At 40.3% G+C, this 25471-nt stretch overlaps 1 protein-coding gene across 2 annotated transcripts in view; it reads left to right on the top strand.

Moving 5' to 3' along the window:
- The window catches only part of Khdrbs3 (KH RNA binding domain containing, signal transduction associated 3), a 168126-nt gene that overhangs the window by 62162 nt on the left and 80493 nt on the right, over positions 1 to 25471 (top strand). For both annotated transcript variants that reach the window (XM_055626569.1, XM_055626568.1), the window contains exons 3-4: positions 16831 to 16947; positions 20886 to 21032. In XM_055626569.1, coding sequence (XP_055482544.1) covers positions 16831 to 16947; positions 20886 to 21032 — 264 coding nt within the window. The remainder of the gene's footprint in view (positions 1 to 16830; positions 16948 to 20885; positions 21033 to 25471) is intronic.

Below are 25471 nucleotides of genomic sequence, written 5' to 3'. Positions count from 1 at the left end.
TGTGTGTGTGTGTGTGTGTGTGTGTGTGTGTGTGTGTGTGTGTGTGTAAGAGCCAGCCATTGAGTTCATGTCAGAAATAGTCCTTGTTCCCTTTACTAGAGAACCCACTTGGATACTGAGCTATCCTGGGCTACATCTGAGCAGGTGTTCTAGGTTATATCCATACATGTCCTTGGTTGGAAAAACAGTCTCATAAAAGACCCCTGTGCTCTGATATATTTGGTCCTTGTGGAGCTCTTGTCCTCTCCAGGTCATACTAACTCCCCCTTCTTTCATTTGATTCCCTGCACTTTGCCAAAGGTTTGATTATGAGTCTCCGTATCTGCTTTGATACACTGCTAGGGAGATTCTTTCAGAGGCCCTCTGTGGTAGGCTCCTGTTCTGTTTCTTGTTTTCTCCTACATCAAATGCTCATCCCATTTGTAAGACAGTCTTAAGAGAAAAACATTAGTCCTTTAAAATGCAAGATAGTCTATATAATTTTTACTTAGATTTCTGATTGGTTAAACTTAGAGTCTAATGGCTGTGATTCCACAAATACAAATTAGTCCTTAAGTTAAAAAATAAGAACACCCACTCTTGAGAAGCACTTGGTCAGAGATTCCAGTGTGGTATCTTTTGCTTGTACCTGACATTTCAGTCTTGGTCCTGAAAACACCAGCATTTTATCTGATTAAAGATTGCTAGGAAAAATCAGTTCATTTTGATGGGAATTGCATGGAATCTGTAGATTGTTTTTGGTAAGATGGGCCATTTTTACTATGTTAATCTTACCAATCCATGAGCGTAGGAGATCTTCCATCTTCTGATACCTTCTTCAATTTCCTTCTTCAAAGACATGACGGTTTTAACCATGCAAGTTTTTCACTTGTTACTTCAAGATATTTTATATTATTTGTGGCTATTGTGAGGGGTGGTGTTTCCCTAATTTATTTTTCAGTCCATTTGTCATTTGTATACAGGAGGGCTAATGATTTTTTTAAGTTAATCTTGTATCCAGCCACTTCACTGAAGGATTTTTTCAGCTCTACAAGTTCCCTGGTAGAACTTTCGGTGTTACTTACGTATACTATATCATCTGCAAATAGTGATACTTTAACTTCTTTCCATTCTTTCCAATTTTTATGCGCTTTAGTTGTCTTATTGCTCTAGCTAGTACTTCCAGTATTATATTGAATAGATGTGGAGAGAGTAGGCAGACTTTTCTTGATTTTAGTGGAATTGCTTTGAGTTTCTCTCCATTTAATTTAATGTTGGCTATCAGCTTGCTGTAAATTGCCTTTACTGTGTTTAGGTATGTCCTCTTTTCTCCCAGTCTTTTATCATAAAGGGATGTTGGATTTTGTCAAAGGCCTTTTCAGCATTTAATGAGATGATCATGTGGGTTTTTTTCTCTCAGTTTGTTCATATATTGGATTACATGGATGGATTTTTGTATGTTTAACTATCCCTTAGTCTCTGGGATGAAGCCTATTAGCTCATGGGGATGATGTTTTTTATGTGTTCTTGGAATTGGTTTGAGAGAATTTTAATGAGTATTTTTGTATTAATGTTCATGAGGGAAATTGGTCTGAAATTCTTTCTTTGATGAATCTTTGTGTGGTTTGGATATCAGGGTGATGACCTCATAAAATGAATTTGCCAGTGTTTCTTCTGTTTTGTGGAATAATTTGAAGAGTATTGGTATTAGGTCTTCTTTGAAAGTCTGGTAGAGATCTGCCCTAAAATTGTCTGTCCCTGGGCCTTTTTGGTTGGGAGACTTTTAATGACTGTTTCTGTTTCCTTAGGGGTCTATTGTGTGCGTGTGTGTGCATTCATGCACATTTTTCTTATTTGTTTCATTTATCCCATTTACTTCAAGAATTATGTACACTTTTTTTAGTGTGTGTATGTGTGTGTGTGTGTGTGTGTGTGTGTGTGTGTGTGTGTGTGTGTGGGTTCTTGATGCGTGCGTGAGTGCACCATGGTTTTTGTGTAATCCAGAGGGCAGTCTTGGGTGGGTCCTGGCCTTTGACCTTGTTAGAGATAGTCAGGCTCTTTTGTTTGGTCCCAGCTGCTTACTCCAGCTAGCTGACGCACAGGCCCCTGGGGATTTTCTGTCTCTGTTTCTCCTCTCTGGGGATTACAGATGGAGATTATTGTACGCAGCTTTACTTGGCTTCTCTGGGTTGATCAGGTCTCCAGGCCCACAAGTGTTACTTCCTTTTATGCCATTGAGGGTAGTTAAAGCTGATGCTGGAATTCCTGGTCTTTTAATTCTGAAGTCTTGATCATCTCATTGTATTAGGCTGGTCTCTTTTATCTTGTATTGTCTGTCACATTGTGTAATTTGGGATTGTATCCTGGACATTATAAATGTACATTCTGGTAGACCTCAGTTCTGTTACAGTTCTCTGAAGGACACTGATGCATTGTTGTTAGCTAATTAACTAGATTATATTCAGACTGTAAACTATTAAGAAAGAGTTGAGTTCTTTTTTAAGCTTCTGGCTTAGGCAGCCAGAGATGTTGGCAGATCTTCTGCTCTACCCCTTTCTGGGCTCCTTCTTTCACATTTTAGCACTACAGCTGTCTCAGGCCTTGCTTCTTAGGTGTAAAGGCTCTGAACTTAGTAGGTTTTTATCTGGCTGTTTGTTTCAAGTCTTGACTGTATTTCAGAATTTAACTGTTTTCTATCACTGTACAGGGCTCACAATCATTATTTTCTTCAGACTTGTAAAGTTATGGTTGACACCCATAGGCATCAGATTGTGATCAGCGTTACCCACAAAGATAGACATATATATCGTAATATAAATAGAAAGCTAGTTATGACCACTTTAGGGACAGACACACTATTGAGCAAAGATGGCACAGGCAAACCTTCTTCATAGATTCTTTGTGTCACTGTGTAATGGATGGAAAGATGGGCAGACACAGCAACTCTCTTTAATTAAATATTCTGGTACAGGATAATTACCCTGAAATTGACACTCTGTTGTAATAAGATCTTGTATGAAGTTCTTACATGAAATGGTATCTCAAAACTTCAAATATTCCTTTTCAGTATCAGCTTTGATGAGATGAGAAGATGTGTAATTTCTGTGAGTAGCAGATCTGAACACACTGCATTCATTTATAGTGTCAGGGCAGGATGGATATCTACAATCAGCATCACCTAGCCACCCACTTCACACTTTGTGTGAGTGTGTGTATGAGCTGTAGAAGGTCTCCTGCTAGTGTCATGTAACTCTAGGAGTAATGGCTGCCCCTTGGGAATAGCTGTGTGGAGAATACAGTTCCTTGTAGAGTTGGTGCTGGCCATCGGCTTTGACCTGTGGCAGCAAGAGAGAACTGTGTGTGGAATTGTAGTTAATAAAGAGCCTTCAAGTCATCGCATAATTTTCTCCTGCTGACTGGTCTGATGTTTGACATTTGAGGGTCTTTTCTGGGCTGCGTTTGTTATGGGAAAACTGCAGAGATTAGTATTCAGTTCTTGGTCTCAAACTCGCTTGAGCAGGAAGTACAGGTGAATAGTTAATGCTCAGAATATATCTGGCTTTAGAAGGACAGGAGGGTCATTGTGGCACATTTAAGGAGTGCTGCTTTGAGGAGGTTATCTCTTGCAGAGGTCAGCTGGGTCAGGATCACAATAAGACAGGTTGATGTTTGGTGTTTCCTCCTGACATGAAGGCTTGCTATGTAGGTCAGACACATTCGGGAAATCACAAGCCATTTCATTTGGTCAGGAAGATTAGTTCAACAAAATATACAAAATTTAACAGAAAACATGAAGGATTGAAGGAATTGGTTAATGGGATTTGCTTGAGCTAGTGGGGATGCACACTCTTCTAGACTCCAGTGACTTTTGAGCTGTCTTAAAGAATGTGTGGTTCTGTTTGAGGAAGCATGGCACATACAGTCTCATGTTGAAGGGAATGCTGTAGACCACGATAAAACATGGAGTTGTAATGTTGACCTACTGAGTTCTGACTTCATGTCTGGTTCTCTGTGTGCACATTTGGCCTTCCTCATGCTTGGCACATGCATGGAAAGATATTCTGCTGGAGCCTGAGACAGCAGAGTGCTCAGCTTGTATAGATCCTGTTTTACTATCAGACATATACATTTACCCATGGAAAAGTTTGGCTTGTAGATTGGGAACAGTCAGAGATTAACAACAATAACTAACAAAATCAAATGATTATAGTAATATACTACTGCAGAAGTTACTTAAAATTCATGAATGGTTTATTTCTAGAACTTTAAAAAAATTACCATTTTGATCTGGGTTAATGGAGTCTTCAGAACCAGACAGAAAAAAAGAAGCAAAAATTCCTCCCCCGACCAACTTCAGAATATATATATATATATATATGTGTGTGTGTGTGTGTGTGTGCGCACGTGTGTGTGTGTGTGTCTGTGTATATATATATATATATATATATATATGGAACTGCTAGCATGTAAAAATGAATAACAATTAGAAAATTGTTTTTTTAGATAGTTTCATTTTTTATTAATTTTTATTAATTATACTTTATTCACTTTGTATCCCCTCATTAACTCCTCCCTCCTCCCCTCCCAATCACCCCTCCCTCCCCCCTTTTCCATGCATGTCCTTCTCCAAGTCCACTGATAGGGGAGGTCTTCCTCTCCTTCCTTCTGTTCCTAGTCTATTAGTCTATCATATCTCATCAGGAGTGGCTGCATTGCCTTCCTCTTTGGCCTAGTAAGGCTGCTCCCTTCTCAGGGGGAGGTGATCAAAGAGCAGGCCAATCAGTTCATGTGAGAGGCAGTCCTTGTTCCCATTACTATGGAACCCACTTGGACACTGGACTGCCATGGGCTACATCTGTGCAGTGGTCTTAGGTTATCTCCATGTATGGTACTTGGTTGGAATATGAGTCCCAGGAAAGACCCATGTGCTCAGATTTTTTTGGTTCTGTTGCTCTCCTTGTGGAGCTCCTGTCCTCTCCAGATCTTACAATTTCCCACTTTCATAAGCTTCCCTGCACTCTGCCCAACAGTTGGCCATAAGTCTCAGCATCTGCTTTGATAGTCTGCAGGGCAGAGCCTTTCAGAGGCCCTCTGTGGCAGGCTCCTAACTTGTTTCCTGTTTTCTTCTTCTTCTGCTGTCCATCCTCTTTGCCTTTCGGGATGGGGATTGAGCATTTTAGCCAGAGTTCTTCCTCTTGATTAGTTGCTTTAGGTGTACAGATTGTAGTAGGTTTATCCTATATTATATGTCTATGTGAGTGGGTATATACCGTGTGTGTCTTTCTGCTTCTGGGACAGCTCACTCAGGATGATCTTTTCCAGTTCCCACTATTTACCTGCAAATTTCATGATTTCCTTGTTTTTTATTGCTGAGTAATATTCCATTGTATAGATGTACCACAATTTCTGTATCCATTCTTCAGTTGAGGGGCATCTTGGTTGTTTCCTGCTTCTGGCTATTACAAATAAAGCTGCTACAAACATGGTTGAGCAAATGTCCTTATTGTGTACTTGAGCCTCTTTTGGATATATGCCTAGGAGTGGTATGGCTGGATCTTGAGGAAGCGCTATTCCTAGTTGTCTGAGAAAGCATCAGATTGATTTCCAGAGTTGTTGTAAAGTTTACACTCCCATCTGCAGTGGAGGAGGGTTCCCCTTTCTCTAAACCTCTCCATTATATGTTGTCACTTGAGTTTTTGATCTTGGCCATTCTGATGGTGTAAGGTGAAATCTTAGGGTCGTTTTGATTTGCATTTCCCTGACAGCTAATTGTTTTTTAACGTTTTTAATTTATTTTCTCATTTCTTACTTCCCAAACACAGTGTCCTGTTCCTCCTTCCCTCCCTGTCTGTATACCTTTTTAACTCCCACATCAACTCCTCCTTCATTTGCTTTCAGAAAGGGACAGGCCTCCCAGGGATATCAGTCAAAGGTGGCATATCAAGTTACAGTTAGACTAAGTGCCTCCAAGAGGGGAATTCTTAATTTTATTAATTTGATGACTATTTTAGGACATCTCTCAGTATTCTAATATGGTCACTCCAGTTTGTGTTTAAAAAGTCTTATTAAAAATTTGTGAGATTGTGTGTTGGGAAAGCAAAGTGGTTGCTCTTCTCGCAGGCACTCTTGGACTAAGAATCTTTGAGATTAAAGAAACATAAAACATGTCTGTGCTGTGTTTTAGGTAAGCTTCCTATCTTTGACTTTCTTCCTTTCTTTCTCTCTTGGAGCATATCACAGGCGGTTTCAAAGCCAACTACTCGGTAGTATACTCAGAAGTTGTTGGTTTGGTTTCTCCAGATGGTGAATGTATGACATGTCAGTCCATTAAAAGTCATCATTCCTGGCCCCTGTTTGATTTTCAGACAGCTCTTTCCCCAAAATTGATGTGAACTATTAATTTAAATGAGAAACTGATAGCTTACCTGTAGAAATAAGATGGTAATGCTTGCAGTTAATTATCTCTATTCCTTTAACTGGGAGTTCATTTATTTATGGGGAACTGTGCAGTTTTTAAAAATTTAAACTTTTAGAACTGATGATGAGCCCCAGGCCTGAACGGGTACTCCATGACTCCATGGTCCTTTATCTCTGGTCATATAGTATGATTCTCAACATCCAACAAATTGGCCATCACTTCAGACATCTCTGTTGTAAGCACATGTAATATCCTTCCTTCTAACTATTTTGATACCTGCGTTGGTAATTTCATTTTCTTGCAATATAGTTGATAGCACAAACTAAATTCCTCCTGGTTAATAAAAACTTGTTACCAGCATCTCCCCTTTCTTGCTCTTTCCCTGCCCAGTCTTTAAGTGCCCACCTATTTTAGAATCCATCGAGACCGTGGGATTTGTTTCTTTCTAGCTGGATTATTTTATTTAGTATAAATCTATGTTCATCTCAGTTTTCACAGTGATGTGATTTTTATTTTAACTCTTCACTGTGCTCCACTATGTATATATTTCATATTTTTTAAGTCATTCATTCATTGATGGGTACCTTGGTCATTTCTGCAATTTGGCAGTCTTGGCCAATATAGTGAATGTGGAACCACAGGCTTCTCAGTAAGATGCTGATTCCATATATATGTGTATTAGAATTTGTAGTGATTGATGTATAGAAATGCCCAGAACTCGAGGTGGTAGGGATGCAGATTTGAGCCACAGGTGCAGAGGCTTCAATCCGCCGTGATGTGCAGAGCAGCTCACACTGTGCGACCAAGAAAGAGAGACACAGACAGAGATGGAGAGTTGGAGAGGCAATCTACCCGTATCACAGCTGCTCCTTTTCCACTGTAGTTCCTACCACAAACTAAATTTAACACTTACCAAAACAGGTAATGACTTACAGCTACACAACACAAAGCACAGAAAGCATTTATGCTTAAGCTTTTTTGCAGAGTAGAAAGAAGCTTGTGTTTGGAACTCATTTGACTTTGTCTCGTGTGCAGCTCTCGTGTTCATTAGCTCTTGGCACGTCAGCTTTTCTCTAAGCATCCTGCCAAGTACCCGTTGGCTCTTCCATTTGGATGCATTGTAGACAGGTTTGATGGCCGTAACTGAACTCCACAGGTGCTCTTGACTGTTCTGGATCATTTCCTATGGTTTTGTTTTTCTTCATATTAGTGAACAGTAAGTACTACAATCTCTTTAAGTGTCTGTGCCCAAATCCAGGGCATGCTACCTCTTCATTAAACCCCATCCCACCCACTCCTCAAGTACTATGCATTTACTCCCTACCTTAACTCCCCTTCACTTTTCTCTCTGTGTTTTCTTGTCAGGATTAGTTTGAGAATACTGTCATCCCTCAGCCACACTGTGGTAAGAGCCTCTTATCCATATCAATATCTTGCCTTTGATTTTAAATCCTGCAGTTAATCCTCTGCATCTTTAATCAGACTGTTATCATCTCTGATTTTCTGGATTAACATTTTCTAGCTAACATTTCTAACGTTTCTTACATCTTCCTCTGGCAAATCCAACTTTGAGCAAATGGAGATAAAGGATATGTATGATAGGAGTCTCTGAAGTGTGTATCACGTGTACAGTGCAGTTTACATGTTTGCTTCCTGCTCATATAATCTAGAGAACTTACTTGTAAGCTCCACTGATAATTTTTTTAAAAAGATTTGGTAACATCTGAGTGCATTGCCCTCTACCATTTACAAATTCCATGGTAAAAGCAGACCTTGATGGAGCAGTGCTATAATCTACAACCAGTAATAGTTATGTTTGCTAGGAAAATTAAGACATTTAAATGAAAGCATTTATTGGCAGCATAAATATGTTACCATCATCTCTGTAGCAAAAAAATAAATGACATAAACTGTTGAACAATGCCATTAAATTTGAGGGGAAAATAAGCTTTAATTTCATAAGTATCTACAGTGAAGCTATTATGCAAGGAAGATAGAAAATCAAAGTGGGTTCTATTTTAGACTAAGAGAATTCGTAATTTTACCAGTGGAAGGCACACATTTCACCAAATAATATAGGCTAGAAAGGGTGAATAATGTAAGAGAGGTGGTGGGACAGAATTTGAAGAAGTGATGGGAGGTTATTTGGAGAGAGAGTTCCAAGGGCAGTGGGAATCGCTAAGAACAGTTTCCTCACTAGAAACTATCTCTGCATCCAGTTTGTTCTGGTGAGTCACACACACATTGTTACTATTGATTTTTTTCAACCAATGGTAGAACAGCAGTGGGATTTTAAAGAGGTAAATGTATGTGTGTATAAACCTTCATATGTTATGGTACCGGAGCCTGGGCATGCACGGATGGTGATAAACAGGTGTCGACGATGGCCATCTACATGCAGCATACCCATGGGTCTGCTTCCACCTGCTCCTTAGTGTCTCAGTTTCATGACTCGTAAATTCCTTTGCAATGTGTGCATTCAACTCTGCTAAAACATTAAAAAATTACCTGAACTCTCTTGTTCTTTAGCATAATTTAGTCTCACCTTTGGAGAATATATTTACATAGTGTGATACTGTATTGTTTTATATTATCCTAGGATATATAGTTACTTTCAGAATTTTAAATACACATTAAGGTTTCATAAGATCTCAGGTAAAAGATACTCTCAGTTTGTTAGCACTAGAAACCTGGAAACCTGGTTCTAAAAACCTGGTTCTTTCCACCTATTTCTATGGTGTATTCTACGTTTGGTTGTATTTAAGACCTCAGTAGTTACTGACAGAACTTGAGTATTATGTTTGGTTTGTGTTATTTACTCAGTGTTGTATGCATGAAATGTTGCTTGCCTCTTATAAGCAAGGTTTTGTTCTAGGCTGCTGTTGAGGTACAAAGATGAGTGAGAGAGGGCCTTTAACATCAGAGAGACTGCCACCCTTTTCCCACTTGAACAAGCAAAGCAGCTTCCAAAGTCTTAGAAAACACCGCAGTGTTTGAAGTGGTTAAGTCGGCCTGGTTGAGCCTGGCTTGCCTGATCAGTTCTGTCTATGGTGGAGAAGTGTGCTGAGCTGAGCCACATGACTCCAAACCAGCACACATATGCTTTGTCTGTCATGATATGGAGCCTCCTTTACTACCAGCATGGGCAAGACAGTGCCAGAGATTAGGCTGGAAGAATTGACAATGTTAGTTTTCCTAAGCCAGCCAGCCAGCCCACTCACTGTTGTAGTAAAGTCGCGGACATAGCCGAAGGACAATCCTTGAAACCAGTGAGGACTGTGGTGCTCTGTAGGCAGCCAGCACTGGCTTATGGGCAGAGAGTGGGTAATCTGCTTATTCCCATGAGCCTGGCTGTTGTATCAAGCTTTGCCAGCCTGTCCGTTGCTTCCCAACTTCAGTGGGTCTTCTGAGACCCATATGGAAAATGGACTGTTTTTCTGCGGGTTGTTGAGAAGAGGGGCCTTTAAAAAAAAATGATGAGGTCATTAACAAATTGTGAATTCTGGCTCTCTGGGCTACCTTAGTTACCAGGAGAGTTGTTTGTTTACACAGCGGGGCTGTCTCCTTGTGCTGGTTCTGCATCATACTTCTGCTTGTTTTCCTTCTATGTTCTTGCAGTGTAAGTTTGCAATAAGGGGCCCTTTTCAAGTGCAGCTGCCTCATTTCAAACATTCAGCCTCTAGAACCTTGATTCATTGAAACCACCCAGACTCATACATTTTGTTATAGCAACAGCAGATGGCCCCAGATGCTCCTCTTTCTCCTTGTGCAACTTTCTGAATTGTAAGCAGATAAACAAAATGGCTATTGTGCAACACTGGTTTGTAATAATTTGAATGTAACAGAGTTGACCCAGATAATAGTAGAATGGAGCTCTCTCTCCCAAATTATTTAGTGAAGTCATTAAGGCTAGGTGAAAACTTATCCCCATCTTCACTTGTACTGTTTCTTATTGACTTTTATAATATCTTGGAAAAGTTTCCAATATCTGTAATAGAACATTAACATCATATTCCATGTGTGTTGTGTGTTGGATCAAATGGCTTAGTACCATTTAAAACGTACATGGGCTATAGAGATAGCTCAGTGGAAAAGAGTGTTTTCTATTCTTCCTGAGATCTGAGTTCTGGTCCCCCAGGAGATATGTCTAGTGGCTCACAACCACCTACTCCAAACCTAATGGATCAAAGGCATCAGCTGTCACAAGTGCTATTGAGGCGACTGCTGTGAGGAAATGCACCAGAAACTTCCAAGTGCCAGTGAGCTCACAAGCTGGTCCCTTTTTTTAGCTTCAGTTCACCAAGTGGTTATGCTTCTGCTCAACTGTGTGGCTGCTGGTGACCCCTAGGCTCTTTATTCTAGTGCCCATTCTTAATGCTAACTTTATACTGTATACAGTGGTATATAATGATGTTGCAGAGTAGGTGAGGGATTGTTGAAGAAGAGACAGAGCTACTGAAGCTACTGAAGGCAAACACAGAACTGATAAAGATGCTAAAACAAGTGTCTGTAGGGAACCAGATAAATCATTGCTGAGGATACACACAGAATGGGCAAGAAAAAATCGACATCTGTTTGGATGGTCTGTGAGGGGTACATGGCTACTGCTGTGTTCTCCTAATAGAGGCCTATCATACACTGTGCCTTTTTTATGTAAGATTTTAATTTACGTGTGTGTGTGTGTGTGTGTGTGTGTGTGTGTGTATGCAATTGTGAATTTCAAAACTTGGAACTCAGTTCATTCCTTCTACTGAGTAAGTATGTCTAGAGGATTGAACACAGGTTGAGAAAGATATGGCTTTTTCTAGACATGAGGGACAAAAGACAGATATTCAGCTTTATTTCCTCTTACATGATCTTTCATCCATCCTTGGTCTGGTGTGTTCAGGTTTGAGGTTTCTGATAAAGTCAGGGACTTCTGACCGTATTTGGCAAACTATAGGTGACAATGCTTTCCTTGTGGGAGCACCATAGCTATCAGTCTGCACTGTGGTTGATTTTGGACAGATGATGGTTGTTCACTGTCACAAGCAGGATATAGAGTTATTCTCCAGCACATGGCTCACAATGGAGCTACTCAAGGCAAGGCACAGTCTGGAAACCATTGTTTGATTCACCATGGACTAGCTTAGAGTGAGCAGGGCTCAAAACTGGGAGCACATTTGTGGTTTTTAAGTTTTTGTTTGCTTTGTGCTGTCAGGGATCAGACCCAAGACCTTTTACATGCTAGTCAAGTGCTGTCCCTGTGAGCATCAACCCCAGTGACCGGACCTTCTGGTTTGAAGTTCTCTTTTTAGTTCTTGTCCAAAGAGTGTTTTTATGTTATATGGTATAGATGTGGCTTTCTCAGCATAAACAACAAGAGATAGGTAGGTGCTCAGGTTCCTGGTACGAAGATCATTACTTTATTTCTTCTGCCCCCCCCCCCTACACTTTGTTCGTTTTAGGGTTTGTTTGGGCATGGAGATTTCACAAGTTGAGTAAAATATGTTCTCCAGTATCAAGAGTTCACAGTGGCCTCAGTGGTTGCTCTGTGCCTCAGTCCGTTAAGTAGACATCATCATCTGAGTGCATGTGTCACTTGTTGTTGAGCAGACCTCAGTAGTGGCAGCATGGCTCTGGGCTGTTTTTTCTTTCACTCAGCATTCCCTTCTTCCTGGAGGTTAATGATTGCTTAGATAGTTCTGGGTGTATCTCCACAGTGACAGCTTCACACTTGTCCCCAGCTTACCAGGAATTGAGGATTAAGTATTCTCTTTCTCCCTATGGGCTCTGGGGACAGAGTGATCCTTCAAGAAAATGTCCATCTTTGTAATTCAGTGACTAAATTATACTCTTATGCTGTTTCAGATGTCTGAGTGTTGTGGCTTACTGTATGTGCCAGGGATGCTATGGGGTTAAAGTTTTTCTGGGATAGAGTATTGATTTGTAGCAAGTACAGCTGTTCCTCCATTTTCAGGGCAGAAATAATTCTCTCCAGCTGTCTACGGCCAAGCTGCATGGGCTATGCTGGGGCATGGTGGCTATAGATTTGCTGATTCTATGAGAAAGGCCCTTCACAGCCAATGCTAAATATTAGCACATAGGTTCTAAGAATAGTAATACCAGTGTGTTCTAATCAGAGTCCTGCTGTTGCCAGCTTTCTCATTCTTTTTTTTAAACTATTTTTTAAAGATTTATTTATTATTTATACAACATTCTGCCTGCACACCAGATCTTACTATAGATGGTTATGAGCCACGATGTGGTTACTAGGAATTGAACTCAGGACCTTTGGAAGAACTACAAGTGTTCTTAAACTCTGAGCCATCTCTCCAGACCCGCCAGCTTTCTTTTTCAAAAAAGACCCCTCTCTGTTGATGGAAGTAAGTAGGAGGAGATGGAGAGTAAGGCCTTTCTAGTGGTTATCTATGAGAGGAGGTAGGTGATGGATGGTTAAGTTAATGTGGGGCTAAAGAAAAATGGACAGACTTAAGCATACTCCAGTATGAGTTTGCTAGAATATAGTTAGTTCCTTAAATACTTATATGCTCTCTGCACAGGCATTGTAGGTAGGGCTGTGCACACTGAAGGCCTGGCCAGTATCTTCCAGGGAAGTCAGTCTGTAGACTTGAGCCACTGAGGTACTGGGAGGTGGTTGGCCTTTCTGGACTTGGAGCTCTGAAAAAGAATGGCTTTGAAACTGTTATGGTAAAGGAAAGTGTTGAGTTAGAGTTGATAACATCCATGCATTGGACTAGTCACTTTTTGGTAAGTACCCAATTAAGGAAAACTTCTTAACTAAAGCCCTTTGTGTTGTTGAGGTTTGGATATAATTGTCCTCAGGGAAAAATTTTATATCACATGTGTAGGAGGGCAGTTGGCCTTCGTTAGTGAAGGTCATGACAATTGGAACTCATGTACACTCTCTGTTGGGAAACACTTACTGATGTCCATTTGCTATCCTAGTGGTTGTGGAACTTTGCCTGTTATCTCTCTCTCTCTCTCTCTCTCTCTCTCTCTCTCTCTCTCTCTCTCTCTGTGTGTGTGTGTGTGTGTGTGTTTGTGTGTGTGTGTTTGTGTGTGTGTGCTTGTGTAATTGACATCTGGAGAAAAATCATTGCTTCTAGAAAGAAATGCTAGCAGTTTCATTTGTTAATGCAGATGTATAATGAAATTATTCAGTACATGTTGACATAATGGACAAATAAATGCTGAAATGTATTGTTTTTTTTTTTTCCTATCTGTCTTGCATACATAGTTGCAATACTAAAGGTTGAACCCTGAATTCACTAAGGAGAGACTGTGTTTGTTAAAGTCATTGCTGTCATCCAGAAAGGGACCGTTGTAGCAGGGATGGATGAATGATGAAGATGTGGAACATAGACAATGCAATTCTATTCAGCAGTCAAGGGAAATATAACCATGACACTTGGCATGCGAATGAGTAGAACTTAGAACACATTACACTGAGTATGGTAATTCAGACTCAGAAAGCCAAATGCTACATGTTCACTCTTATTTGTGGATCTTCATCCAAATCTTCAGTTTTTGAGATGTGACCCGGAGTAACTAAGAAGCCAGGAAAATAGAAAGAAACCATGATGAGGGGACGTAAAGATGGAGAAGAGTAGGACCTGTGTGCTATGAATGGGGATAAAGAGAAAGCTATGATGGGGGACTTATTTATGAGTCAGAGAAGGAAGGATAATACAGAGGAAGACGTAGGAAGGAGAGATCAGTAATGAAGGGGGAATCCATAGGAAACATTTTATAGGCTTACTTTAAAATACAGACATATATATATATATATATATATATATATATATATATGCATACATACACATGCACATAATCTACATGCATGAATGTACATATGTATCATTTAAATGGAGTTCCACTATACAAGGTGATAGTGTTCTTTCAGGAGTCAAATACAACCTAACAAAATCCCAGTGACAGGCAAGGGAAATCTCCCTTCTATTTATTGATCAAGGGAGATCAAGGAACTCTAAAACTAATATAGATTCTTGCCATTGCACTTGATTACCCTCTTTAACTTGTATATTAGACCCTATTGCTGGAGACAACACACACTTTGGACAAGGACTTGGAGGAATAGAGTTAGAACTGACCTAGAAGTTTTCTCCCTGAGGTCTGGCTCTCATGGTATCAGAAGGAGCTCCATGAGCTGCAAAAGGAGAAACACAACTGATACTCCTCCCAGCTGTGAAGCCAGAGAAACAAGGCAATGACAGGCTCAAAAGGCACCTCCAGTGATTCAATAGTGACATATTTTCAGGGTAATCAATAGCTATCTAGTTAGGTCTGTCAGTAGGAAGTATCTGTGTTGCTACTGTAAACCTACTCAACTGCACCCATGGCTGGGGATTCATGGACCCTAGAAGCTAATCTACTACTGTCAATTTCCTAAACAAACCAGTATAATTTCTTACTGCATTCTAAATACTTGTCCATATACCCACACATAAGTGATTCTCACCCCTCACCAAGGAATCTTTTTTGCAGTACATGGATACTGCAATAGAGATCCACAACTGGTCAAAATGACGAGAATAAATGACTGTGGAGAGCCCAGTCTCAACTGACACATCCACAGTGCAGCCTCTGCTGATAATGCTTTGGGAACATGAAGGAAGAGGGGATGATAAGATTGTAAGAAAACCAGGACACTAGCTGTAAAACAGTAGTTTCCAGTCATGGCAGGGAAGCTGCATACATGAAATATTAGCAAAATGTTTACAAGTCCTGATTAATAACAGCACCAGTTAGTGTGCTATCCTTGATGGGGGAAATCTCACAAGGTTCCACCCCCAGATGAAGAACTATAGGAAGGTTTACTCTTTTCCTATGGTAGGTAGTAATTCAATCCTAAGTGTTCAGTGCTAAGTATATGTACATACTAGCAGAATTAAATGAACTTAGGCGACTGTGTGTCTGTGTGGGTGGGTAGGTGAATAGATGGATGAATGGATGGTTGGATGGATGGATGGATGGATGGATGGATGGATGGATGGATGGATGGGCAGATGGGCAGGCAGGCAGACAGACAGATGGACAGATGTAACAATAGTAGAGTTCATGAATTTGAGAGGGGTGGGTGAGAGATGAATGAAAATTTAAAAATAATCAAAAGAGAAAACCTTGTTATTGTTTAAATATTTCACAGAGGAAATGAAAGAATCAATGTTATATAAGGAATGAAGTTGTACCCTCCAAAAAGTCAAGTCAGGATAAACATGAGACTCCTAGAAATCTACCTCAGAGGATCTACTGTCCAAAGAATAGAAACTTCTAGGAAGATGGGGGAGGGGGAATAGGCAGATATGGGTGATTCAGGATGCTTGATGACCCTACCAGACTGATTCCATGTAAAAGTAAAAACAGTTTGAATTTTGATTGAAGACCAATAGAATAAAAAGTGAGTATGAAAAAAAATGCCATTTTGATGTTTGAAGTGTTAATTGATTTCAAGAAAGTCACATGAATTGCCATAGTTAGTTCAACTGCTTACGACTGTACCCCCTTAAAACAGCAACAGCTGTGGCATAGACCATGCATAGAGCAGAAGGTGTCCTGAGTGTGGATTCAGAAATCTTTCAAAAGAGAAATAAGTGATGAGCCGGTTGAGTTTCTGGTTTATATACAGAAATATTTGTAATTTATCTCAATTAAGGGAAAGCTTTAGAAATGTATTCAATATTTCTGATTATAATTTTTTTGTTCAAGGTGTTTCTTGCATGTGTGTTAAATGCTAAGTATTGTTAGAATTATTCATGCTCACTGAACCATGTAGTCCTCAAGATGACCTTAGAATTGTGGCTCCTGTCCTCATGTCTATTGTACAGGAGAGTGAACCAAGAAGATAGAAGACAGGATGCTTCCCAGTGTAAACCATGGCAGTCTAACCTCTGGATATGTGCCCAGTAACTCACTTCCTCCCTGCTTATTAAATTAGAAACCATAGATGTCTTATTTCAAGAATTTCCTGCATTCTTACTTCGCGTTATTTTGGAAGAGTTATTTCATTGTGATTCATTTTCAATTACTGACCGAGAATTCACCTGGGTCAGTCCATTCATTGAGTGAGAAACCTAAGTGCTGACAAAGCAGGAAAACTCATGTGTCCCATTCCAGGGCTTGTGTACCATTTTTCTCACGTGTATGCTAATCCTCCCTTGCTTGTGGATGCTAGGAAATTCCCAATTACCGCTGTCACCGAAATGGCTAGTACAAAGGATTCCTATTTAAATTTTACACCTTTGGCACCACTTTTGTGGTCTGGAAAATATCACAGTCTGATCTCTGTAGCAGGAACATTAAGTACTTTTTATTGATGAGTGCTGTTTGGCATTGTTTCCCAATAGTCAAGGCTGGTGTTAAACTACTTTAAGACTTGAATGTTACAAATCTGGCCGGTTTGTTTTTCCTAGTTCAACTTTGTGGGGAAGCTTTTGGGTCCGCGTGGCAATTCCCTGAAGCGCTTACAAGAAGAAACGTTGACAAAAATGTCCATCCTTGGAAAAGGTTCCATGAGAGACAAGGCAAAGGTAATATTGGCCATAGACAGTGGCGACCTTGTTGGCCATGTACTATTATGACTACTGTGTTTATTGCCTGTTGTGTTATGCCTAGTGCCTAAGAGCTAAGTAGAAGCTCAGATAGAATTGTAGAAAAATGTTTTATAAAGGGTTATATTTTGATGCTGTTGAAGACTGGATTTCTCTGTTCAGATCCCAAACATAGTATCTTACCACTTTTAAGTATTTAAGATTCATGCACAAAATCAAACAGTAGTGCTTTTGTTGTTTATTCTGAGTGTACCTTATCGCTTTTTGCAGTGAGGGAAAGAAAAGTTACCCGTAGACTCCCCACCATTATGTTTTAAATTAGTTCCTTTGAGACTTTTTTACTGTAGAGACCTTTCACCCACTTCCACATACTACATAAGGACGTGTGGTCTACAAAGGACCATGTGTCTAAGATTGTGTGGTCTAAGATTCTGCTGCCCAGTGCTGGGGCTATTGGAGTCTATGAGATGCTTCACAGTATTCACAGGAGACGGTGGTTCAATAATGTATTTCTTACAATGCCTTCCAGCCATTAAGTGATACATGTTAGGACTTGACTTACAGTATATGCACATTGACTTCTTTTCCTGACCTTTATTTGATACACTCATTTTATCATATTTAAAAGATTTCAAATGTTCTAATAATTGCCTCACAGTCTAAAAAGTATTTGTATTGTATTCCCTATTTTGAGAAGTTAAAAATTATTGAGTTACTATATTGATTAGTTGTTTCAACTGCTGAGGAATTTTCACTAACAGCACCTCTTACCTTGTTCTCTGTTGACACACCTCTTAATGTTAGACATGTACGTTACTGAGAATCAAGTCCACATTCAAAATCACCCACTCTGAAACATTAAATAATGAGTTTTAGATGTAAAGTTACTTAAATGAAGTGTTGCCTCTCAAGCAAAGTTCATCTGAGCGTAGTTTTCCTAGTACAGGAACTCTGCCCCCAATCCATGTTATACTTAGAAGATGTGATAGATTATAACATTTTCTTTGTTGTACATGTTAGGAACTTGGGTCATTCTCTGAATTAGCCATAGGAATCAGCTATATCATTAGGTTAACTCTTAATGACACCATGTGTCTCTCATAGTAGCACTAGTGGAAGTGGAAAACAGGACATGTACCAGCCTCACACAGCTTACTATCAACCGTTAGTGATGCTTCTAAATTACTCTAATACGGCTGTGGTTGTTTGGTGCTGTTGGTATTTTTGGCACACAACAAGGACAGCAACCAGTTATCCTCAAGAAGAAATAATGAATCACCCCTATCCATGTCACTCTGGTAACGTTATGTATAGCCTGAGCAGCACTGAGTTGTCTGAAGAAGGAAGCATGCAGACTCTGCTACAGTAGTCCTCAGAATGACTGTCACTGAGGCATTTTGGCTCATTCTGCCTTTGCCGTAAGGGCACCCTATTTACAAGCTTAGACCTCAATCCCAGAAAGCTTGCCACCTGCTCATAATTCTCCCATTTGTCTCTAACCATGTGGGTCTGTCACCAAATATGTAAGGTGATCCTGCACTTGGCTGATCATTCTGTCAAGCCGCAGAGTAATGAGGAAGAGAATATATTGTATATTTTCCACTCCACCCAATCACTGTCAATGGAATAGAACCAGAAGTCCATGCCCCTTGATTTCATGGGCCCTACTGTGCCTTATGGACCTGAGATTAGCATTGCATCAGAGTCAGGTCTGCCAATTCTTCATCTCATCAGAGAGTTCTTCTCATTATACATCTCTCTAGAAAAATGTTCTAGATCCTGGCTGGGAAGACTAGGTGTTTGACTATTATTGTGTGCCTGTAGGCTACTACTCTAGAGTAGGGAGCAAGCAGGCTATGAGCATGGGCCAGGAGGTCGCAAAAGGGAAAAGTAACCATGACAACTACTGTCTCGTTTTGAGGAGCTGCCTCAGTGGTTCAGGCATTGTAGATGTTCACTAGATAGACATCTGGGTATGAAAGACTGTTTCTACATTTGGGTATTTGGAATTATTTGAATCTCTTCCCAGATGTTGCAAATACAGTTCTCAGGTTGTCACTGTTACCCAGACATCAACTCGAATCTTATACAAGAGACTGAACTGTGTTTCTCTGTGTTGGATCTTATACTCTTCTTTGCCACACTCAGTAAAACCTCTGAGAGCACTTCTGGCTCTTCTGTGTTAGTTTGTAGCAATTTCAAATAGCAAATACATGAAATAATGAGCTTATGAAAGAATAAAGGCTTGTTTTGGACCATAGTTTTGGGTTACTACCCTAGGATGTGTTGACACCATTGTTTGTGGATCTGTAGAGAGACAACACATCATGCCTAGAGTATAGAACAGTAAAAGCTCTCCCTCATGGCCAGGAAGCAGGAAACAGAGGATGGGACTGGTAACTAATATTTCTTCCAGGGCTCACCTCCAATCATCTGAAGCTCTTGTCCCTACGTTCAAGCCCACCTCTTCAGTCACCTTTTTGGGAACATGAACTTGTGAGGGAAACTCAAGATCCCAGTCATAGCAAGCTCTCTGCTATATTCTTTTTCAAAGCTCCCTCTTTACTCCTCCCCAGAATTCTCCTCCTCCTCCTAATCATCATCATCATCATTATCCTCCTCATCATCATCATACTTGCTGCCTCCATTTATGTGATCTATCAGTTAAACCTTTAAAAGCGTCACCAAAAGCAGCCACAGGTGATAGCTTAAGTAACATATTTCCCTTTAGGTATGTACTAACATTATTCTATTTGCTGGCACATAGCCAGCTCTTCCTGCTGTACTGCTTGGATATTGATTGCAGATGATCCTTTTACTTGTTTGACTTTAGCCTGCATATATCTCACCTAATTTTGTTTGTTTCTAAAGAGATAGCTCTTAGTGTTAAAACTCACATTTGAAAAACAAAAATCACTTTAAATTCTAATGGTGTTCGCTGCTATAGCAAAATTAACCCAAACTCAAGTTCATTCATTTGCTACGTTGATGATGCATATTGATGCCTACCAGTGGCTGGGTTTCCTGTAGCTCCAGTGATGCTCTGGACGTTGGTTGGGCCTTCAGTTGATGTCAGGCATAGTGATGTGCATCTTACCCACATCACCTATGGTACGGGTGTGTCCTGCTGTAGATAGCATGTTGGACACTGTTTTGAGGAGTCTGATGTCAACAGCCCCATCAGATAACACTACACTAGTTCTGTCCCATGTTAAAATTCTTCCTGATAAGGTAAAGGCACCTCTCCACAGTTAAGTCGAGATGGGATTTGAGATATGAGCACAAAATCCCAGAGTGCTTATCCTTTCCTAAACAGTACATTTCCCTTGTTTTGAAGTCATGGGACATATTGTTGGAACTCACTCTGGGTTGCATAGTGACTAGTCACAAGATATCCTTCACAATTCAGCTGAGGTTTGAGATAGAAAATGAAGAGCATATAGCCCTTCACACATCATCAGACTAGATGGGCATACAGGGTCTGCGCTGTCAGTCTCCTGCTAATGAGGGAAAATCGAAAGAATGCAGTGAGCTTAAACATTTCGGATTGTGGTGAATGCTTGGTGTCAGCATGCCTAAAACAGCAAGCTCCTATAGAAGTGAGCTGGGAACCTAGCCAAGAAGAAGAACAGAAGTTTGTGCATAGCTGGTGCAGGTAACAGGGAAGGAAGGAGCTGACAAGAATCAGCAGGTAGTCAGGGACAGGTGATTCCTTAGGGGCAGTATCAGAGTAGGGGAGACTGCAGGATACGATGCTTGTCTAGGGTTTCTGAGAAAAATAGGATCAAATTTGTAGTTTTTAACCATCCTGGGGTGCTAATTGCTGTATCTTTCATGACAAACATATGTCAAATAAGTTTTAGGTAATTTTTTCCTGTCTGAAAATAACACATCTTAAACATGATTTTCTTCTTCAGGAGGAAGAGCTGAGGAAAAGTGGAGAAGCAAAGTACTTCCACCTCAATGATGACCTGCATGTGCTCATTGAAGTGTTCGCTCCCCCAGCTGAAGCGTATGCCCGGATGGGGCATGCCTTAGAAGAAATCAAGAAGTTCCTCATCCCTGTTAGTACTTTTTCATGATCCTTGACTTATAAGTTCATGTTGAGTCTTTACCCAAATCCTTGATGATCTGGTCCCTAGTTGTTTTGTAGCTCTGTCTGTTAAGAGCTTCCTATTTGTCCTGTATCGTAGACGTCACAGTATTCTGTGTGAGAATTGTTTCCTTTTAAAGCAATGGAATTTTAGACAGATTAAATACTACTACCAAGTTTATAAGACTAAAAAATCGGAAGAGCAGAATCAATAATTCCAATTTGGGGACTACAAGATAAGTTTTTATGTGATTCTGAAAATGCCACATAAACTTCATGCTGTCTCTTAGTCATTGATGTCCTCCATATGCTTGTTCTATGCTTGGTGTGGGACATGAAGACCTAAATGAAAGCAGTCTCTGTCCCTTTGAGTAATGTGTAGGTTAGGGGAAAATAGAAACTCCAGTGGATGGTTGAGTACAGCATGCAGACACACCTGAGATGCTCAAGGTGTAAAGGGTGTGAGGATATGCTCTACTTGGGGGAGAGGGGGGTCACCTTTCAGAAGGCAGGTATTGCCATAGAAGTAATGATTTAAAAGAAATGTGTCCCTACCTTCATTCTGAAAGTTAATTTAATTATTTGTATGTCTCATTCAGGATGATCTTTTCTAGTTCCCACCATTTGCCTGCAAATGTCATGATTTCCTCGTTTTTAATTGCTGAATAGTATTCCATTGTGTAGATGTACCACAATTTCTTTATCCATTACTTCATTGAGGGATATGTAGGTTGTTTACAGATTCTGGCTTTTACAAATAAAGCTTCTAGGAACATGGTAGAGCAAATGTCCTTGTTGTGTACTTAAGCATATTTTGGATATATGCCTAGGAGTGGTGTAGCTGGATCTTGAGGTAGCACTATTCCTAATTTTCTGAGAAAGCACCAGATTGATTTCCAGAGTGCTTATACAAGTTTACATTGGAGGAGGGTTCCCCCTTTCTCCACCTCCTCTCCAGCATGTGTTGTCACTTGAGTTTTTGATCTTAGCCATTCTGTTGGTTGTAAGGTGAAATCTCAAGTTCATTTAGAGTTGCATTTCCGTAATGACTAGAGATGTTGAGCATTTCTTTAAGTGTTTCTCTGCCATTTGATATTCCTCTATTGATAATTCTCTGTTTAGCTCTGTACCCCATTTTTTTTAATTGGATTAGTTGATTTGTTGCTGTTTAACAAAAAGACACACATGGTATATACTCACTTATAAGTGGATATTAGACATATAATATAGGATAAACATACTAAAATCTGTACACCTAAAGAAGCTAAGCAAGAAGGAGGACCCTGAGTAAGATTTTCAATCTTCATTCCAAAAAGCAAATGGAACAGACATCGGGAGAGGGAGAAAACAGGGAACAGGATAGGAGCCTACCACAGAGGGCCTTTGAAAGATTCTACCCTGGAGGGTATTAAAGCAGATGCTAAGGCTCATAGCCAAACTTTGGGCAGAGTGCAGGGAATCTTATGAAAGAAGGGGGAGATAGAAAGACCTGGAGGGGACAGGAGCTCCGCAAGGAGAGCAACATAACAAAAAAATCTGGGCACAGGGATCTTTTTCTGAAACTGATACTCCAACCAAGGACCATGTATGGAGATAACCTAGAACCCCTGCACAGATATAACCCATGGCAGCTCAATGTCCAAGTGGTTTCCCTAGTAAGGGGAATGGTGGATTTCTCTGACATGAACTCATTGGCTGGCTCTTTGATCACCAACCCCTGAGGGGTTGCAGCAGCCTTACCAGGCCACAGAGGAAGACAATGCAGCCAGCCTTGATGTGACCTGATTGGCTAGGGTCAGATGGAAGGGGAGGAGGTCCTGCCCTATCAGTGGACTGGGGGAGGTGCATGGGAGGAGAAGAGGGAGGGAGAGTAGGTTTGAAAAGGGGTGGGGAGAGAGCTACAGCTGGGATACAAAATGAATAAATCACAAATTATATGAATAAATAAATAATAAACAAACAAACAAACAAATAAATAAATAAATAAATAGATGGGAAAAAAAGGAAAACTTTATTTGTGTGCTAGTGCTGAAAGGAGCCATTTTCCTGCATCCTCTCCATAAACTAAACACTTTGGCTTTGTAGACACTTACTATAGAAAAGCTGGCATATTTCCCAGGCAACTGTCCACATTGAGGCTGTCCTTAGAAGTCCTGGTCTCTGCTGGGAGAGTGACATATACAGAATGGATTATGATCATATCTGCTATCAAGAAACCAACTATTACATTTAGATTGAAGTATATTTTAAGACTGGTTTTCACTCAGCAAATCATCCCACTGAATTACATCTTCAGTCTTGTCTAAGAACAGTGCTCACTGTGGTAGACACTCTTAAACCAGTGATGACAGTCCCTTCCATCTAGAGTTTGTAGTTCGAGAGAGAGCACTGTGGGAATTGTATATTCACAGAGATGACTTAAACTGGAATTATGGCACAGGGGTCAGATCTCTTCTTCTACAGATGGCCACAGTGGTAATTTCCATCCCATGGCCTTTATGCTCCTCTGCTAGGAGGTAGGGTCTTACTTTTTTAACCTGGATAATCTGTCTGGCCAAAGCAGAGTTACTCTTTCAATGCTTAGAGAGTTTTTTCAGTTAAGGATTTTCTGCCAGCTGTCATGGTATAAACCATGCACTCGGGTTCATGGCCAGTCTGACCTACATACCAAGTTTCAGGCCAGTCAGGGCTACCTAGTGAGATGCTGTCTCAAAACAAAACAAAAAACAAAACAAAACAAAACAAAACAAAAGACCTCATGAGATTCTTTCCATTTAAGTCACTTTGTATTGATTTTGTGTATGGTATGAGGTTATAATCTGAAGTTGACTTTTTCTGTTGTCCCTCTTTTAAATTGTCTAGTACAAATTTACCTGGGACTTTCAGTTCTGCCCCATTGCTTTACTAAACCTGTTCCAATCCAGTTGCACACTTTTCCTTCTTCCTTTCAATTGACTTTGAAGTCTGGGTGTGTAAATTGTCCACCTTGGTGTTGTTTTCCCCTGCCTTAAAAAAAAAAAAAATTCTTGTAAGTTAGCCCAGGTTTCCCTCAGACCCTCCCCAGTCCAGGTGTGGCAGGCACCCTGGTTTGTGTTTCTTTCTCAGAGTTTTCTTGGTTCTTTTGCATTTTTATGTTTGCTGTAGCATCAGCTTCTAACTTCTGTAATGTTCAGCAAGGATTTTGCTAGATGTTTTCTTCAATTTTTGGAAGAGTTTGGAGTTAATTTTTAACTTAGTGCATTCTGTTCTGTGAATATGAAATACTTCTCAAAACCAATATTCTCAGTTGTCTGAGAAAGCGCCAGATTGATTTCCAGAGTGGTTGTACCAGTTTACATTCCCACCAGCAGTGGAGAAGGGTTCCCCTTTCTCCACAACCTCTCCAGCATGTGTTGTCCCTTGAGATTTTCATCTTGGCCATTCTGATGGGTGTAAGGTGAAATCTCAGGGTTGTTTTGATTTGCATTTCCCTAATGGCTAATGAGGTTGAGCATTTCTGTAAGTGCTTCTCTGCCATTCGATATTCCTCTGCAGAGAATTCTCTTTTTAGCTCTGTTCCCCATTTTTTAAGTGGATTACTTGGTTTGTTGCTTTTCAGCTTGTTTAGTTCTTTATATATATTGGATAACTCAGACAACTAGGAATAGCGCTTCCTCAAGATCCAGCCATACCACTCCTAGGCATATACCCAAAAGAGGCGCAAGTACACAACAAGGACATTTGTTCAACCATGTTTGTAGCAGCTTTATTTGTAATAGCCAGAAGCTGGAAACAACCCAGATGCCCCTCAACTGAAGAATGGATGCAGAAACTGTGGTACATCTATACAATAGAGTATTACTCAGCAATGAAAAATAAGGAAATCATGAAATTTGCAGGTAAATGGTGGGACCTGGAAAGGATCATCCTGAGTGAGTTGACCCAGAAGCAAAAAGACACTCACGGTATATACTCACTCATATAAACATACAATATAGAATAAACCCACTAAAAGCTGTACATCTAAACAAACTAAGCAAAAGAGAGGACCCTAACTAAAATGTTCAATCCCCATCCTGAAAGGCAAAGAGGATGTACATCAGAAGAAAACGAAAATAGGAAACAACCTCGGAACCTGCTACAGAGGGCCTCTGAAAGCCAGAAGAAAACAGGAAACAACCTTGAAACCTGCCACAGAGGGCCTCTGAAAGCTTCTGCAGTATAGACTGTCAAAGCAGATGCTGAGCCTGATGGCCAACTGATGGGCAGAGTGAATGGAATTTTATGTAAGAAGTGGGAAATAGTAAGAGCTGGAGGGAACGGGAACTCCACAAGGAGAGCAACAGAACAAGATAATTTGAACACAGGGAACTTCCCAGAGACTCATACTCCAACCAAGGACTATTCGTGGAGATGACCTGGAACCCCTGC

This window comes from Psammomys obesus, unplaced genomic scaffold (assembly GCF_907164565.1).
Source record: "Psammomys obesus unplaced genomic scaffold, mPsaObe1.curated_primary_1811, whole genome shotgun sequence".
In the NCBI taxonomy this organism is placed as follows: domain Eukaryota; kingdom Metazoa; phylum Chordata; class Mammalia; order Rodentia; family Muridae; genus Psammomys; species Psammomys obesus.
This window is presented reverse-complemented; position numbering and strand designations above follow the sequence as displayed.